Raw genomic sequence first — 18,212 nt, 5'->3', positions numbered from 1 at the left:
TTATTTAGTGAACTCTAAATGTTTACTTTTTCTACTGTTGAAAATGAATGAGTTATTGGATTGAGATGTTCAGTTTGTGATTTCTACGTTTTTTCAAACCTACTAGACTGTGACCTCTGCTTATCTTTTTTTTTTCTTTTTTTTTGGGGGGGGGCGAAACTTACTAAACTGTGCCTTCTCTTTTCTTTTGTTTAAACGTACTGGTTTGTGAATTCTTCGTTTTTGGGAAATCCTACCAGATTGTAACTTCTCCATTTTTTTGTTCTTTGCAAAGCCTATCATCTAGACAGTGACTTCTCTTTTCTTTTGTTTAAACGTACTAGTTTGTGAATTTTTCGTTTTTGGAAAAACCTACGAGTTTTTTTTTTCGTGTATATATTATTCTTTCCTGCAATAATTCTATCAAGAATTACATCTGCCATGAGTCAGGTCGTAAGTTTAGTGAGTAACAATTGATGATAGAAGCCGTCTGAACCGAGAGACTGAGCTCCCAGTCGTAATTGATGACGTAGGCCGTCTAACCTAAGAGTCCAATCGGAAGGTTTCAAGTCCTCTGGTTGAGATTATTCAGAGGAATAGAACTTAAAAATGGTTCCTACACCAACAACAAGCACTTTTTTTTTTTTTTTTTTGTAAAATTTGCCAAATTTACCTTTGTTGAAGCATGCAGCAATTTTGCGCAATATGCTTTCAATTTTCATAAGACTGTGATATGGTGACCTTAGCCTGAGTAATTTCGGACTAACCTTAGCTATTTCCCCTATATAATGAAGAGCAAGTCTCCGGATATATATAAATATATATATATATATATATATATATATATATATATATATATATATATATATATATATATATTTCCGGTCACGCTTAGCTCACCCCGTCCCTCGGCTCGGACAGGGAGGGAATAGCCATACCCTGGTAAGAGGGGGTTGAGTGTGTGCGTAAGTACATGTCTATATAAATATTTAGCAGTCATTTTGACGGGTCGTGTACACTAGTATAGAATAAGTATCTCACCAGAGTTTTGTAACCTTTGTACAAAATATAATGTTATCAGTTATGAATAAATGATTGTTTAATTATCTCATTTCTTTTCCATCCAAACCTAATAACAGACTTTCTATTTATTATTATTATTATTATTATTATTATTATTATTATTATTACTAGCTAAGCTAAAACCCTAGTTGGAAAAGCAAGATGCTATAAGCCTAAGGGCTCCAACAGGGAAAAGTAGCCCAGTGAGGAAAGGAAACAAGGAAAAATAAAATATTCTAAGAACAACAACACCACAAAATAAATATTTCCTATATAAACTATAAAATCTTTAACAAAACAAGAGGAGGAGAAATAAGACAGAATAGTGTGCCCGAGTGTACCCTCAAGCAAGAGAACTCCAACCCAAGGTAGTGGAAGACCATGGTACAGAGGCTATGCCACTACCCAAGACTAGAGAACGATAGTTTGATTTTGGAGTGTCCTTCTCCTAGAAGAGCTGCTTACCATAGCTAAAGAGTCTCTTCTATCCTTACCAAGAGGAAAGTAGCCACTGAACAATTACAGTGCAGTAGTTAACCCCTTGGATGAAGAGGAATTGTTTGGTAATGACAGTGCTGTTATGTGTAATTAGGACAGAGGAGAATTTGTAAGGAATAGGCCAGACTACCCGGTGTATGTGTAGGCAAAGGAAAAATGAACCGTAACCAGAGAGAAGGGCGTAATGTAGTACTGTCAGGCCGGTCAAAGAACCCCATTACTCTCTAGCGGTAGTATCTCAACGGATGGCTGGTGCCCTAGCCAACATACTACCTACAAACATACAGTATCTATGGGTTTTTATATACTACTTCTTTTAACATGATATAGAAATATGGAGGAAGGAGAGCGTGAACAAACATAAAAAATTTGAGTTCCTCTTTTTTTCCTTCAAACTTGCAGCAAATATTTTTATGTTGATCAGGCTGACATAAGTCTTTTTAAAGTTTACATATGAAAGATATGTTTTAATGTTTTGTTAATTTTCTTATAATATTTTATTTTAATTGTTCATTACTTCTTATTCCTTATTTCCTTTCCTCGTTGAGATATTTTCCCTGTTGGAGCCCTTGGTCTTATATCATCCTGCTTTTCAAACTAGGGTTGTAGCTTAGCTAGTAATGATGATAATAATAATAACAATAATAATAATAATAATAACAATAATAACAATAATAATAATAATAATAATAATAATAATAATAATAATAATAATAATTCATCGGAAGCTATATATGAGCCTCGACTTACACAAATTATAAATATACTTTCAATAAATTTGACAAAGCTGGAAACTGCAGTATAAGGTTTTGTGACTTTTCTATTGGAAATAATATTGCCAAGAGGATCACCTCCGGGCTATGGCTAGTTTTTTTTTTCTATGCCCTCAGACGTCAGCACTGTTGTGACGTCACTGTTGTGTTACCATGAGGATACATCAAGTGCACAGAAAGCACTTGCCAAAGATATGCAATCAATTGTGGATGTTATTGAAGAGCTGGGAAATCCCTTTGAGGAGAATAGTCCAGACTGGTTTGCCCTAGATACCAGAGACATTGTAGATTTTGCATTCATTGAAACAGTTCATACTGCCCAGGGAAATGGATGAGAACAGTTTGAGGCTTACTCAAAACATTGCTTCATAGACAGAACCTAAGTTATTGACAATCCTATGGAGATGAACCAGCTCCCCATCTCCTCTTCGGAATGAGCAGATGAAAAGTGCCAAAAGGAAAGAAAGCATCTATGAAAATGGGTGGGGGGGGGGGGGTAAGAACCGTCTGGATCCCTCTCCCCGACGCTTGGGTGGTGGTGGTGGGTAGATTGCCATGCCTATAGCATGACACGGGCTCTTGTCGTTGGACAGCCCGTAAAAGATTGGTTCTGAAAAGGGTGAGAACTCCAGAGGAGTAAAAAATTGTATTATTGAAGGAAATGTTAGTTTTAAAAGGAAGAAGTTAGTTTGGATTAAAGGATAAGGTACAGGAAAAAAGATGAAGGATGAGGGGTAAAAGGATGATGAATGAGAAATGAGAAATGAGAATGACCCGATGCTTCAAAGAGCTGTTTAGAGCTGGTTTCATGCTGCTGCAAAGTAAAAGGCTGTAAAAATCAATGGAAATTCAAGAAGGCTAATCTGAAAGGCAATAGAATGTGTGCTTGTGAAAAACGAGGCAAATAAAAATGTACATTGTTTGTAAATGTATTGACTTTTTTATCGAAAGAGAGCCAGTATACTCTTATCATTAATGTTTTGTACGTATGATGTCTGCCAAAGCCATTAGTTACCATGTGGAGTTACCAAGAAAGTTACTTAGTTCATTATTTTATTGTACTATAATGAAATATGTACGAACCATGTACAGTCACTCATATAAGTTGATGGATGTCCGGGTTTTTCAGAGAGATTTCCATTGCACCCCTTTCTGGACGACAGGTGTCTGGTAGTACTAATAGGTAGTTGAATATTTGACCGGTTTCGCGCTCCCATACACCTGTCGTCTAGAAGTTGGTGAAATGGAAATCTCTCAAACACAAACACCCGGACATCCATCAACTTATATGTGTGACTGTACATGTGTCCTTCTAACAAGGTAGTAGACAGTAACACAAAGTCGGCAATAATTTGATTACATTTTCTGAGTTTGAGATTGTAATTATTACGATTATAAATTCCCTTTTTTAAAATTAGAGTAAAATATGTAATCTCTAATCTTCAGCAATGCAAAATTTTACATTTTGATTTAGTTCTGAATTCTTCTTTGATAGCCCCATGTAAAGAAAAGATAATTTACAAATAGATTTTGGTACATTTTCTTCCTCTTTCCCCAAAATTACCAGGTTCACTAGTGCTAACAACAAGCTAATTTTACAGTATGATGTACGTACTGTACATACTTGGTACCACTGTGAAATAAAGGATATATTTCTCTCCAAAATTTCACACCGAATATTCAATTCTGAAGTTGAATTTAGAGTTCTCTCTCTCTCTCTCTCTCTCTCTCTCTCTCTCTCTCTCTCTCTCTCTCTCTCATGTCTAACGCCAATGAGCGTAATAAATTTATCAAAGCAAAACAAAATCTCTCTCTCTCTCTCTCTCTCTCTCTCTCTCTCTCTCTCTCTCTCTCTCTTACCATGTACACAAATGTCTGACGCTAATGAGCGCAATAAATTTATTAAAACAAAACAAGATCTCTCTCTCTCTCTCTCTCTCTCTCTCTCTCTCTCTCTCTCTCTCTCTCTTACCATGTACCTAAATGTCTGACGCCAGTGAGTGACATAAATTGATTAAAACAAAACAAAACAAAACAAAATCTCTCTCTCTCTCTCTCTCTCTCTCTCTCTCTCTCTCTCTCTCTCTCTCTCTCTCTCTCCAAGGAACAATGGAATTGTTTACAAAGCTTTTTAACCCCTTTGACAGTCGCACATTAGTTGCTGAGATAAGGCTTGGAATAGTTCACCCTCAAATCACCCGTTCTGCCAATTAACAAGGCAGGACGTCAATACGTAGTAGTAACTCATAGAAAATATTATGTGATCCAAAACAAAATGGGTGAAGTCTTATTGTTAATACTGTTAGCGTTCTCTTGCTTGAGGGTACACTCCGGCACACTATTCTATTTAATTTCTCTTCCTCTTGTTTTGTTAAAGTTTATATAGCTGGTATGGGAGTGTCATTGTTCTATAAGCCTCTATATGTATGTTCGTACGTTTACTTCCCCTATAAAATGTAAAGAAACCTCTCTCAATAAATCAGTCCTCTGAAGAAGTATCACGAAACTAGTCAGGACTTAATCTTATATTTCGTTATTTCATTTTCCCTGTGGTTCTTCTGCATCTGAGCATCACGTTTTCCTGATATCTTTACGCATATATATATATATATATATATATATATATATATATATATATATATATATATATATATATATATATATATATATATATATATATATATATATATATTCAGTCACGCTCAGCTCTCCCCGTCCCTCGGGTAGGGAAGGAGGGAGTAGTCATAACCTGGTGAGAGTGGGTTACGTGTGCGTGGGAGTACATATCTATCTAAATATCTAGCCATTATTTTGACGGGCCGCGTACACTACGGTAGTATACAATAACATCTAAAGGAATCCAAAACGATACAGTAACAAGTTTTGTTAAATTTTGAAATTAGATTTCAAAGGATACTGAGAAAAAGATCGAAATACAGCAGTGAAGTTAATTACCGATTATATAAGTGGAGTTTGGAAAATTATTGAATTCAAAGAATCGAGTTTTTTTTAATTAATATATACTGATAATAGAAACAAACGTAAAACACAGTTTCCCCCCAAAAAAATTTCTCGACTATGCAATATTTGCATTGATGATTTATTAGCTTGACTATGTAATATTTGCGTTAATTTAATAGCTTGACTATGTAATATTTGCGTTAATTTATTAGCTTGACTATGTAATATTTGCGTTAATTTATTAGCTTGACTATGTAATATTTGCGTTAATTTATTAGCTTGACTATGTAATATTTGCGTTAATTTATTAGCTTGACTATGTAATATTTGCGTTAATTTATTAGCTACACTATGTAATATTTGCATTGATAATTCATTAGCTTAACTATGTAATATTTGCGTTGATAATTTATTAGCTTGACTATGTAATAATTGCATTGATCATTTATTAGCTTGACCATGTAATGTTTGCATGGATAATTTATTAGCTTGAGTATGTAATATTTGCATTGATAATTTATTAGCTTGACTATGTAATATTTGCATTGTTAATTTATTAGCTTGACTATGTAATATTTTCGTTAATAATTTATTAGCTTGACTACGTAATATTTGCATTGATAATTTATTAGCTTGACTATGTAATATTTGCATTGATAATTTATTAGCTTAACTGTGTAATATTTGCATTGATAATTTATTAGCTTGACTATGTAATATTTTCGTTAATAATTTATTAGCTTGACTATGTAATATTTGCATTGATAATTTATTAGCTTGACTATGTAATATTTGCATTGATAATTTATTAGCTTGACTATGGAATATTTGCATTGATAATTTATTAGCTTGACTATGTAATATTTTCGTTAATAATTTATTAGCTTGACTATGTAATATTTGCATTGATAATTTATTAGCTTGACTATGTAATAATTGCATTGATAATTTATTAGCTTGACTATGTAATATTTGCATTGATAATTTATTAGCTTGACTATGGAATATTTGCATTGATAATTTATTAGCTTGACTATGTAATATTTTCGTTAATAATTTATTAGCTTGACTATGTAATATTTGCATTGATAATTTATTAGCTTGACTATGTAATATTTGCATTGATAATTTATTAGCTTGACTGTGTAATATTTGCATTGTTAATTTATTAGCTTGACTATGTAATATTTGCGTTGATAATCTATTAGCTTGACTATGTAATATTTGCATTGATAATTTATTAGCTTGACTGTGTAATATTTGCGTTGATAATTTATTAGCTTGACTATGTAATATTTGCGTTGATAATTTATTAGCTTGACTGTGTAATAATTGAGTTGATAATTTATTAGCTTGACTATGTAATATTTGCGTTGATAATTTATTAGCTTGACTATGTAATATTTGCGTTGATAATTTATTAGCTTGACTATGTAATATTTGCGTTGATGATTTATTAGCTTGACTATGTAAAATTTGCGTTGATAATTTATTAGCTTGACTATGTAATATTTGCGTTGATAATTTATTAGCCTGACTATGTAATATTTGCGTTGATAATTCATTAGCTTGACTATGTAATATTTGCGTTGATAATTTATTAGCTTGACTGTGTAATATTTGCGTTGATAATCTATTAGCTTGACTATGTAATATTTGCATTGATAATTTATTAGCTTGACTGTGTAATATTTGCGTTGATAATTTATTAGCTTGACTATGTAATATTTGCATTGATAATTTATTAGCTTGACTATGTAATATTTTCGTTAATAATTTATTAGCTTGACTATGTAATATTTGTATTGATAATTTATTAGCTTGACTATGTAATAATTGAGTTGATAATTTATTAGCTTGACTATGTAATATTTGCGATGATAATTTATTAGCTTGACTATGTAATATTTGCGTTGATAATTTATTAGCTTGACTATGTAATATTTGCGTTGATAATTTATTAGCTTGACTATGTAATATTTGCGTTGATAATTTATTAGCTTGACTATGTAATATTTACATTGGTAATTTATTAGCTTGACTATGTAATATTTACATTGATAATTTATTAGCTTGACTATGTAATATTTGCATTTGATAATTTATTAGTTTGACTATGTAATATTTGCAGTGATAATTTACTGGCATTTGTGCAATAAACATTAGGATAAAAAATGTAAATAATATGAACTTATAAAGTTTAACCACTGTATAATTATTTTCAATGAAAGAAAATATATGTTCTGTGCATGATAGAGCAAAGCACAGAGTGCATGATTAAACATAATTAGCAGCACAAGTAACTAAGTAGTTATGTGACATATCCAAGGAATGGAATCCCGAGATATCATGGAGAGAATTAAGTAGCGAGGAAGCTCGTAAGTGATTTGACCTTGGTTTTAAGCAGCTGCTGGACAATGGCGTGTCATTTTATTCATATTCGGGTCGTGTTGATGTTTAATATCTAGTATGATTTAAGAGAGCCTCCTGGCTCACGTGATCGTCTAGTATTCGCATGGCAGCAGATCGATCCCAGCCCGGGACTTTGAGTTTAAGATGTTTACTATGGAGGCCACTGCTGTGGTTGGGCACCACAGTAGGGGTTTAGGCTTACCAGGCTGACGTTCTGGTGAGAGAGAGCCTCCTGGCTAGTATATTGGTCACGTGATCGTCTAGCATTCGCATGGCAGCCGATCGATCCCAGCCCGGGACCGTGAGTTTAAGATGTTGACTGGGGAAGCCAGTGCTGTGGTTGGGCACCACAGTAGGGGTTTGGGCTTACCAGGCTGACGTTCTGGTGAGAGAGAGCCTCCTGGCTAGTATATTGGTCACGTGATCGTCTAGCATTCGCATGGCAGCCGATCGATCCCAGCCCTGGACTTTGAGTTTAAGATGTTTACTATGGAGGCCACTGCTGTGGTTGGGCACCACAGTAGGGGTTTAGGCTTACCAGGCTGACGTTCTGGTGAGAGAGAGCCTCCTGGCTAGTACAGTAGTCACGTGATCGTCTAGCATTCGCATGGCAGCCGATCGATCCCAGCCCGGGGCCGTGAGTTTAAGATGTTGACTGGGGAGTTGGGCTTACCCGGCTGACGTTCTGGTGAGTATCTATTCTGCTGAAACCGGAACTGAAACTAGACAATTCTAACCTTTAAGATTAGTGGGGGTCTAAAGTCCTCCCGAATTTTCATTTTTGGTTTTATCTGTCTTTATTAAAGTTGGAAAAGTAATTAGACCAGCTATGCTCTATAAGGCAGAGACTTGACCAATAAAAATAGGGCAAGAAAGAAAAATGGAAGTGGCCGAAATGAGAATGCTAAGGTTGATGTGTGGTGTCACAAAAAAAAAAAAAAATAAAGATAAGAATCGGAATGAATTGATCACGGGCACAGTCAAAAGTCTTAGAGGTTTCGAAGAAATCTCAGGAAAGAAAACTGAAATGGTTTGGTCATGTCATGAGGAGAGAAGATAAAAGCGTATGTAAAAGGGTTATGAACATAGAGGTGGAGGGTAGAAGGAAGGGGGGGGGGGAGGCCAAAGGTCAGGCGGAAAGATGAATTATTGAATTATTTATTACCTATGTCCTTTCCTCACTGGGTTATTTTTCCCTTCTGAAACCCTTGGGCTTATAGCATCCTGCTTTACCAGCTAGGGCTGTAACTTAGCTAATAATAATAATAATAATAATAATAATGATAATAATAATAATAGTAATAATAATAATAATAATAATAATAATAAGAAGAAGAAGAAGAAGAAGAAGAAGAAGAAGAAAAAGAAGAAGAAGAAGAAGAAGAAGAAGAAGAAGAAGTACAGGAGAGAGGAAGATGAAAAGGGTGACGAGAAACAGCGACCCCATAAAAGGGAAAAGCTGAAGGCAGAGAAGATTAAAGTGTGGAAATAGTTATTGAAAATGTTCAAATTTTCAATGATAGTGGTGGTAAATAGACTATTATCCAATCATCAGATATCACAATTGTATATCTATAGACAGCATAATTGATGAGCCTATATGCCAAATATTCTTTTAAAACGTTTAATTACATATCTTACTTATGAACGCTACTAATAAACAGACTGCCCATCTTACTGGCTGCAACATCGGGTTAATTTTGTGCCTTTTCTTAGTTACGCGCACACACACACACACATATATACATATATATATATGCATATAATATATATATATATATATATATATATATATATATATATATATATATATATATATATATATATATATATATACATATGAGGGGAGTTCATTAAAGATTTTCCCTGACCCACTTCCAACAGACAGACCGGCAAAACTTTGAACAGTTATTAGTCTTTCTCTACATAGGCACCAACCAGGGTTATGCATTTTTCCCATAGTTTTTGCAACTCTGGAGACCTTGTTTGTAAAAGTCGATAGGCTGAGCCTTAAACCCTGACTCCACCTTGGAAATCAGTGACTCATCTTCATGGTTGGAAAGAGGTGAAAGTCAGATAGTGCCAGGTCAGGAGAATAAGAGGGGACGGGTTAGGAGTGGCGGAAGAATTGCATAGCCATAAGAGTGGGATTCTGTCTGGCCGATATGAGAGTTGTGGACTGGAGCAGTGTCTTGCAGGAGTAGGACTCCTCTGGTCAGCTTGCCGCGCCTTTGGAGTTTGATGAATTTTCACAATTTCCGCAGTAGTGCTTCACCGTATTGCGAGGTTTTCTAATGAGAAAAGGCCAACTTCTAATCAACTGCAGCTTTAAAAGGCCAACCTGATCGCTGATTGGTTGGACAAGATAATTCTAACCAATCAGCGACCAGGAAACTTTTCCGAGCTAAAAGGGCACCGTTGCGAGTCTGTGCAAATATGACTCGCTAAAAGAAATGGACTAAAGTACAACTTTGCTGATCATGACGATACACAAATGCTTTCAACCACTTGAGGTATTCCTACTCAAAAAGTAGAAAAAAGGCCAAAAATATAGCATTTAAGGGCAACCTACTTCCATATTACAAAAGGCCAACCAATTTCAAAGAGGCCAAATTGGAGGGTTTCATTGGCCTGAAAAAATGCCAATCTGGCAAACCTGAGTGAAGCATAGTAAGTCCCAGTGATTGTGGTACCCTTGGCTAGGAAATCCGTCATCACTACTCCGTGCTGGTCGCAAAAGATGGTAAGCATGACCTTCCTGCTGAGAGTTGCACTCTTGCCTTCTTTGAGGTGGGGAGTCAAAGTGCTTTCACTGCATAAACTGGACTTTAGTCTGAGGATGATAGTGATGAACCCATGTTTCATCCTGTGTGATAAGTCTGTCAAAAAAGCCTTCCTGGTTTTTTGACACGTGTCCAAAAGAGCTTTGGAGCAATCCATTCGTTCCTTCTTCTGAAAAGGAGTAAGGAGCCTAGGAATCCACCGTGCAAACATCTTATACATGTGCAAATGATCTTGAATTATTTTTTCCACACACCCTATACTTACCTTCACAATTTGAGCTAACTATCGAGCAGTTATACGGCGGTCTTCCAAAATGGCAGCCTCTACTGGATGGAAGTTCTATTTATAATGGCAGAATGGAGGCGTCCAGGAACGGGCGCTTTTTCAACAGATGTTCGGCCACACTTGAACTGGCGATGCCAGTGTTTTAAAACATCATGTGATGAGGCAGCATCTCTGTGTATGTTTCATTTCATCGAAAATCTGTTTTGGCGTGCGACCTTTCAAATATGGAAACCTTATCACTGCTCGGTACTCGACGGGGTCCATAGTCACACCCTACTTTAATCTAACACCTGTAAAAAGAGAAAGGTGAGTTCAGTGCTGCAAATTATCATGTGACCTATACACTAATATACCAATACACAGGTGAAAATTCAGTCAGATATGATAATCCTAAGTGGTTCATGGGAAATATTTAGTGAACGTCCCTCGTGTATATATATATATATATATATATATATATATATATATATATATATATATATATATATATATATATATATATTCATATATATACATATATATCACATTTATATAATATATATATATTACATTATATAATATATATACATATATATATACACACACACACACATATATATATATATATATATATATATATATATATATATATATACAGTAAATGCAATACCAAAACAAAAACAGACCCCGTATAAAGGTAACTTTCTATGGTAACAGACCATCATCGACTTATGTTTCTCATCGAACATCAGCCTGCAGAAGATAACATATCAGTTATGATGCAATCTTCATGTAGTGTCATTGAACTCACATCATAGAACAGCTTGCGGAATACAATACTGAGCACATACATTAATTACGAGTTTTATTACATAACGGTATGAGCAATAGCACGGTGCGCCTCGATCAATTTTATTATACTATTATACGACTCATTTCTTTTGTTCATGTCGAATATCTTTTATTGTTCTTGGTTGGTTAAAGGTCTTTTATTATCTTTATTTTTCTTATTTGATTTATGTTACTTATCTCATTCTGATAAACAGTTTTATCGTATTGTATCTTCGAGATCATTCTATTGTACAGTATAGTAAGTTCTTGATAGTTCAGTATAAAGTTTCGAAATCATTGACGTATGCAAATAATAACAATTGATAAAGAAAAATTGTGTAGAGATAGTGTGCATCCAAACATATTTCAGTCTTTTGTTCATGTCGAATATCATCTTTTTTTTCTTTTTTTTTCTTGGTTTGTCAAAGGTCTTTTATTTTCCTTTATTCTTTTATTATACATATTTTACTTATGTCATTCTGATAAACAGTTTTATCGTATTATATCTTTGAGATCATTCTATTGTATAGTAAGTTCTTGATAGTTCAGTATAAGTTTCGAAATCATTGACGTATGCAAATAATAATAATTAATAAACAAAAATTGTTTAGAGATAGTGTGCACACAAACATATTTCAGTCTTTTGTTCATGTCGAATATCATCTTTTTTTTTTTCTTGGTTGGTTAAAGGTCTTTTATTTTCCTTTATTTTTCTTATTTTACATATTTTACTTATTTCATTCTGATAAACAGTTTTATCCTTTTGTGTCTTTGAGATCATTCTATTGTATAGAAAGATCTTTTTTTTTTTTGTTCTTGGTTGGTTAAAGGTCTTTTATTATCTTTATTTTTCTTATTTTAAATATTTTACTTATGCCATTCTGAATAACAGTTTTATCGTATTGTATCTTTGAGATCATTCTATTGTACAGTATAATAAGTTCTTAATAGTTCAATATAAAGTTTCGAAATCAGTGACGTATGGAAATAATAACAATTAATAAAGAAAAATTGTGTAGAGATAGTGTGAATCTGAATATCATATTTCAGCGTTGGAAAATGTTGGGTTATTAAATCATCATATGTGAATAAGCAATGGATTTTCTCTGGTATTTGCTCATCTACTCTATAATATTGTGTTGATTGATCATCATCGCTTTTTAAGTACTGCAACAGCAGCCTCTCGCTCTCTCTCTCTCTCTCTCTCTCTCTCTCTCTCTCTCTCTCTCTCTCTCTCTCTCTCTCTCGGCGAGATAGAAAAACAGATAATGATAATCTAAGATGAATTAAAATGTTGTCTTACCAAAGTAAAAAAAAAAAAATAAAAATAAAAATAAAAGCCCTGTTTGAATCCCTTGCTCGATACAAAATCATTTTGACAGAAATTCAAAATTAAGGAAAATACTTTTTATCGAACGCTTTTTAAGTACTGCAACAGTAGCCTCTCTCTCTCTCTCTCTCTCTCTCTCTCTCTCTCTCTCTCTCTCTCTCTGCGAGATAGAGAGACAGATAATGATAATCTAAGTTGAATTAAAATGTTGTCTCACCAAAGTAAAAAAAAAAAAAAAAACATAAAAAAAAAAAAGCCCAGTGTGAATCCCTTGGTCGATACAAAATAATTTTGACAGAAATTCAAAATTAAGGATAATACTTTTTATCGAAATACTTTGGAATATTTTCAGTTGCAAACTAGATCAGGTAGTTTTGAACAATCAGTTAATTGAACATACATTTCAGGAGATTAATAATGTCTAAAAAAAATCTTATTCATTCATATATTTTACTTGTAAATATTCCTTACTTCACATACAGTACCTAGTAAGGAAAACGATAACTCTATAAAAGGTTTGGGTAATTTTGGATATTCCTTGTATTGTAATACAATGGCTACATTAATGCAACTAGTGTATTCCATAAGTTAAAAGCCCAAGTCGTTATAAAGATAGATTTGTATCATCGTTAGACTCAATACTACACAGTATTCTAGAAGTTTTATTCCAGCTTTGACCAAGTTATGGAATAATCTTCCTAATCGGGTAGTTGAATCGGTGGAACTTCAAAAGTTCAAACTTGCAGCAACTGTTTTTATGTTGAACAGGCTGACATAAGTCTTTCTATAGTTTATATATAAAATATCTGTTTTGATGTTGTTAACGTGTTTAAAATATTTTATTTCAATTGTTCATTATTTCTCATATCGTTTATCTATTTCCTTAACTCACTGGGCTATTTTTCCCAGTTGGAGCCCTTGGGCTTAGAGCATTTTGCTTTTCCAACTAGGGTTGTAGCTTACCTAGTAATCATTGAATTATTTCTCATATCGTTTATCTATTTCCTTATTTCCTTTCCTCACTGGGCTATTTTTCCCGGTTGGAGCCCTTGGGCTTATAGCATCTTGCTTTTCCAACTAGGGTTGTAGCTGACCTAGTAATCATTTAATTATTTCTCATATCGTTTATCTATTTCCTTATTTCCTTTCCTCACTGGGCTATTTTCCCCGGTTGGAGCCCTTGGGCTTATAGCATCTTGCTTTTCCAACTAGGGTTGTAGCTTACCTAGTAATAATAATAAAGGTTTCACATATAGTGACAAGGTTATTTACAATAACATCTACTGGTTATTGATGTATGCCACATTAGGTGAGTTATTTAAATTCTAGAGATATAATTAATTTTGAAATAATATCGTTAATTAAACGTAATATCGTAATGCAAAATTCTTTAATGTACCGCCTTTTAAATTTTACATTATAAGCAATTCTTCATTGCACAGCCTTTTCAATTTTACATTATTAACAATTCTTTATTGTACAGTCTTTTAAATTTTACATTACTGACCATTCTTTAATGAACAGCCTTTTAAATTTTACATTACTAATCATTCTTTATTGTACAGCCTTTGAAATTTTACATTACTAACCATTCTTTATTGTACAGCCTTTGAAATTTTACATTACTGACCATTCTTTATTGTACAGCCTTTGAAATTTTACATTACTGACCATTCTTTATTGTACAGCCTTTGAAATTTTACATTACTAACCATTCTTTATTGTACAGCCTTTGCAATTTTACATTACTAACCATTCTTTATTGTACAGCCTTTGAAATTTCACATTACTAACCATTCTTTATTGTATGGACTTTGAAATTCAACATTACTAACCATTCTTTATTGTACAGCCTTTGAAATTTTACATTACTAACCATTCTTTATTGTACAGCCTTTGAAATTCAACATTACTAACCATTCTTTATTGTACAGCCTTTGAAATTCAACATTACTAACCATTCTTTATTGTACAGCCTTTGAAATTTGACATTACTAACCATTCTTTATTGTACAGCCTTTGAAATTTTACATTACTAATCATTCTTTATTGTACAACCTTTGAAATTTCACATAACTAATCATTCTTTATTGTACAACCTTTGAAATTTTCCATTACTAACCATTCTTTATTGTACAGCCTTTGAAATTTGACATTACTAACCATTCTTTATTGTACAGCCTTTGAAAATTTTACATTACTAACCACTCTTTACTATATAGCGTTTGAAATTTTACAATACTATCCATTCTTTGTTGTACAGCCTTTGAAATTTTACATCACTAACCATTCTTTATTTTACTGCCTTTGAAATATTACATTACTAACCATTCTTTATTGTACAGCTTTTGAAATTTTACATTACTGACAATTCTTTATTGTACAGCCTTGTAAGTTTTACATTACAACCATTCTTTATTTTACTGCCTTTGAAATATTACATTATTACCCATTCTTTGTTGTACAACCTTTTAAATTTTACATTACTAACCACTCTTTATTTTACTGCCTTTGAAATATTACATTATTATCAATGTTCCTACTCATTGTGGTATTTTGACTGGAAATTTCATAGATTAGTCTGGACACTTTTTACATAATGTCGAATGCTTCGCTGTAATCTTTTGACCTTATTCTTACCGTGATAAAGAGACAACATTATTTACTGCACATATTCTAGTAGTGAATTCAAATTTCCAGTAGAATAAGCACAGTGCTACTCTTGTGGGTCTCGCTCATACCAGCGGCTAAACAATGTCAAAGATAATAGGCTTTGAACTGTTTCTTTGAATTGCAAAACCCCAGTGAAGAAATCTGGATGTTCCTCAACATTAAACACCCAGTTCTGAGAATTATATAACTTCAGGTTTTGCATAAACACTGAAGGATATATGGGATTTTTCGAAAAATTCCCTCTAAGTTCATATATCTTGAGAGTTGAATATCGAACTGGTTCACCTTCTATACGAGCACAGCTCGTGACAGTGGTATTCAAACAAAAGACAACTGCGCAAGTTTTAGAATACATAGAGTAAATTCCTCCGCCCTTTTCTATAAGACCACTGTAAGCAAATAGCATGAAAAATCCTTCTTCACTACTATTTCGAGGATAATCATATTCAAGCGTACAGCAAAAGCCATCTTCATGGCAGAGAGATTTGGTCCAGTTTGACGTGTTAGTAGAAGTCCATTCAATAAGGGAGTGGTTATATCTACGTAAGTCTTCGTGAAGGAAAGTGTGGTTTTCAGCAATGTGCAATGGCGCTGTTTGTCTAGACAGTATATTTGAATCATTAGACAATTCACATAGGGTTTTATCTGTGGTTAGAATTTCTCTTTGAATACCCGTTTCATTTCTGTCAATCAATGATTGATAAAAGTTCTGCGCTCTTCTAGATTTTGTCGTTTCACTCGATACATTCGCTACAGGAGAAGTGGTGACTTTCCCAACTACCAAAGTTGTACCGCTGGATGCATTGTAGACATAAGTAGCAGGCTCGGATGTGTAACCACGGAATATTCCAGAGCCAATTGCTCCTTGCGATGGCTTAAAGTAATTAGAAGCCAAAAGGTTTACTTTGTTCCCTTCACTCCATGCTTTCCACAACTGAGGAGCTAAAAATCGTTGTGATTAGTATTTTTATCTAAAACTAATTACATATCCTTAAATCAATATGTTTTATAACGATTGACAGGACAATCTTATAGGACTATTGGTAAACCCCTATGACAAATAAATAAATGGGCTCTTAAAATTGCTAGAGGTATATGGATGTCGCTTTAATTTTCCTTCTTTTCTTATACTTACCTTAGATTTACAATAGATAACAAAGAATAGGTGTGGGGGTGGTTTATGAAATCAACTATGATCTAGTATGACTTTCATTTTACCCCTCCCCCAAAAAAAAAACATATCTTTTATAAAAAAATAAGTATGATACCCAATTAAGTACTTGCAATTGTGGGGTTTTTTTTTTTTTTCATTTGCTCAACAGTCACTAATGATATGTCATCCTACCTTAACAATAATGATGGCCACATTTCTTTCCTTTTTTTTTATTGCCTGTGATTCGCTTCACTCCAAAACTATTTGACAGAATTTAATGAAATTGGTGGGATGATTGGCCATGATCTAAGAACAATCAGATTAGGTTTTGGGAGTGATTGGGTCAAAAGTCAAGGCCAAGGTCACGAAAGGGTTCAAAAACGTCTTTTTGTTATATCGTGGTCAGTGTTTATCCGATTTGCATGAATCTAGTGCCAAAATGTGCATATATCAATTGCCTAGCTTATGATGTGACTTTGGCAAAGGTACGCGCTCTACCGAGTCCCCGTTCTAGTTTATTTACTAGTTTGTTTGTGAGCACCTTTACACAAAAGTTACTGTACCGATTTTGACCAAACTTGACAGTCATGTTGAATATGACCCAAGGATGAATTGTAACATTTTGGATTAAGTACATCAATGTACAAGTATGCAGCAATAATTTTAAAATAATTGCAATGTGGAAACAGTGCTGATGTACTCAAGTTACCAGATGAATCCTTACCGTTATTTACATCAACTGGAATCTTTAAGAGATTATACTGGATAAAGACAATATACAATCTATAGTACTGGAACAATTATTGATCCAATCAGAAATAAATAAGTAAATGTAAAAAAATCTAATATAAGCAAAAGAGACAACCTGTCTTAAGATACTCAGAATTCCTTTTTTTCACCTGAATAGGCAAATATACAGTAAGCCTACCTGTTAGAAATGGGAGTTCGTCAATCCAGTGCGTGCTAAGTATGGCATCATGCAAGCCATATTTCTCAATATTGTTGACAGCCGGGTCCGAGTACATGATATCAAAACAAATCTGAAATTTATCAAAGGAAGGATTTCTACGCCTTACACAGTAACCATTTCGCAACATATTTGGTGAGATAAAATTTGATAAGTAAAGAAATGTGGAAATATGTAGCAGTGGTAAAAATATTTGCATAGGGGGAAAGAATAGAATAGATTTGTGTGCATTGGTGTTCAAGTCACATTCTAGATCCTTCTAGGACATAGTCTGGAAGCTAGGGGGCAGGCTTACGGCACCAAAGTTGCCAACTTTTTGAGTCGAAGATGAGTATCAACGTAACCAATTTACTTGGTGAGGCAACTCTCTTTCAACTATCTATGCCCACCTCCCTCTCGTGACAATAAAAAAAGAGTAAATCTAATTTGAGAATTTTCATGCACTTTCTAACCATGAAAACATAAAAATTATGTAATCCCTTATGCTCATACCCGCTGTGGGTCATACAGCATACCTAAACGAGC

The 18,212-nt window shown here is 33.7% G+C and overlaps 2 protein-coding genes across 2 annotated transcripts in view; both read right to left on the bottom strand.

Moving 5' to 3' along the window:
• Nucleotides 1–5,942: 5,942 nt before the first annotated feature.
• On the bottom strand, nucleotides 5,943–7,007 carry LOC137631389 (protein FAM186A-like). The gene has a single exon (XM_068363158.1). It carries the CDS (start codon nucleotides 7,005–7,007, stop codon nucleotides 5,943–5,945), a length of 1,065 nt encoding a protein of 354 aa, XP_068219259.1.
• An 8,363-nt stretch (nucleotides 7,008–15,370) lies between these two features.
• Nucleotides 15,371–18,212, bottom strand: part of LOC137630862 (pantetheinase-like) — a 16,607-nt gene continuing 13,765 nt past the window's right edge. The window contains exons 5-6 of the mRNA XM_068362406.1: nucleotides 17,649–17,760; nucleotides 15,371–16,509 (exon numbers count right to left, since the gene is read on the bottom strand). Of these exons, the coding sequence (XP_068218507.1) occupies nucleotides 15,611–16,509; nucleotides 17,649–17,760 (1,011 nt within the window). The 3' untranslated portion in view covers nucleotides 15,371–15,610. The remainder of the gene's footprint in view (nucleotides 16,510–17,648; nucleotides 17,761–18,212) is intronic.

The sequence above is a fragment of the Palaemon carinicauda genome, chromosome 39, assembly GCF_036898095.1.
Source record: "Palaemon carinicauda isolate YSFRI2023 chromosome 39, ASM3689809v2, whole genome shotgun sequence".
Lineage (NCBI taxonomy): Eukaryota > Metazoa > Arthropoda > Malacostraca > Decapoda > Palaemonidae > Palaemon > Palaemon carinicauda.
Note: the sequence above shows the minus strand (reverse complement) of the source record. Positions and strands in the feature narration are given on the sequence as shown.

Bases quoted from the DNA above. Each gene is read 5' to 3' on its own strand.
- LOC137631389 (XM_068363158.1), bottom strand. From the start codon at position 7,007: ATGCAAATATTACATAGTCAAGCTAATAAATTATCAACGCAAATATTA.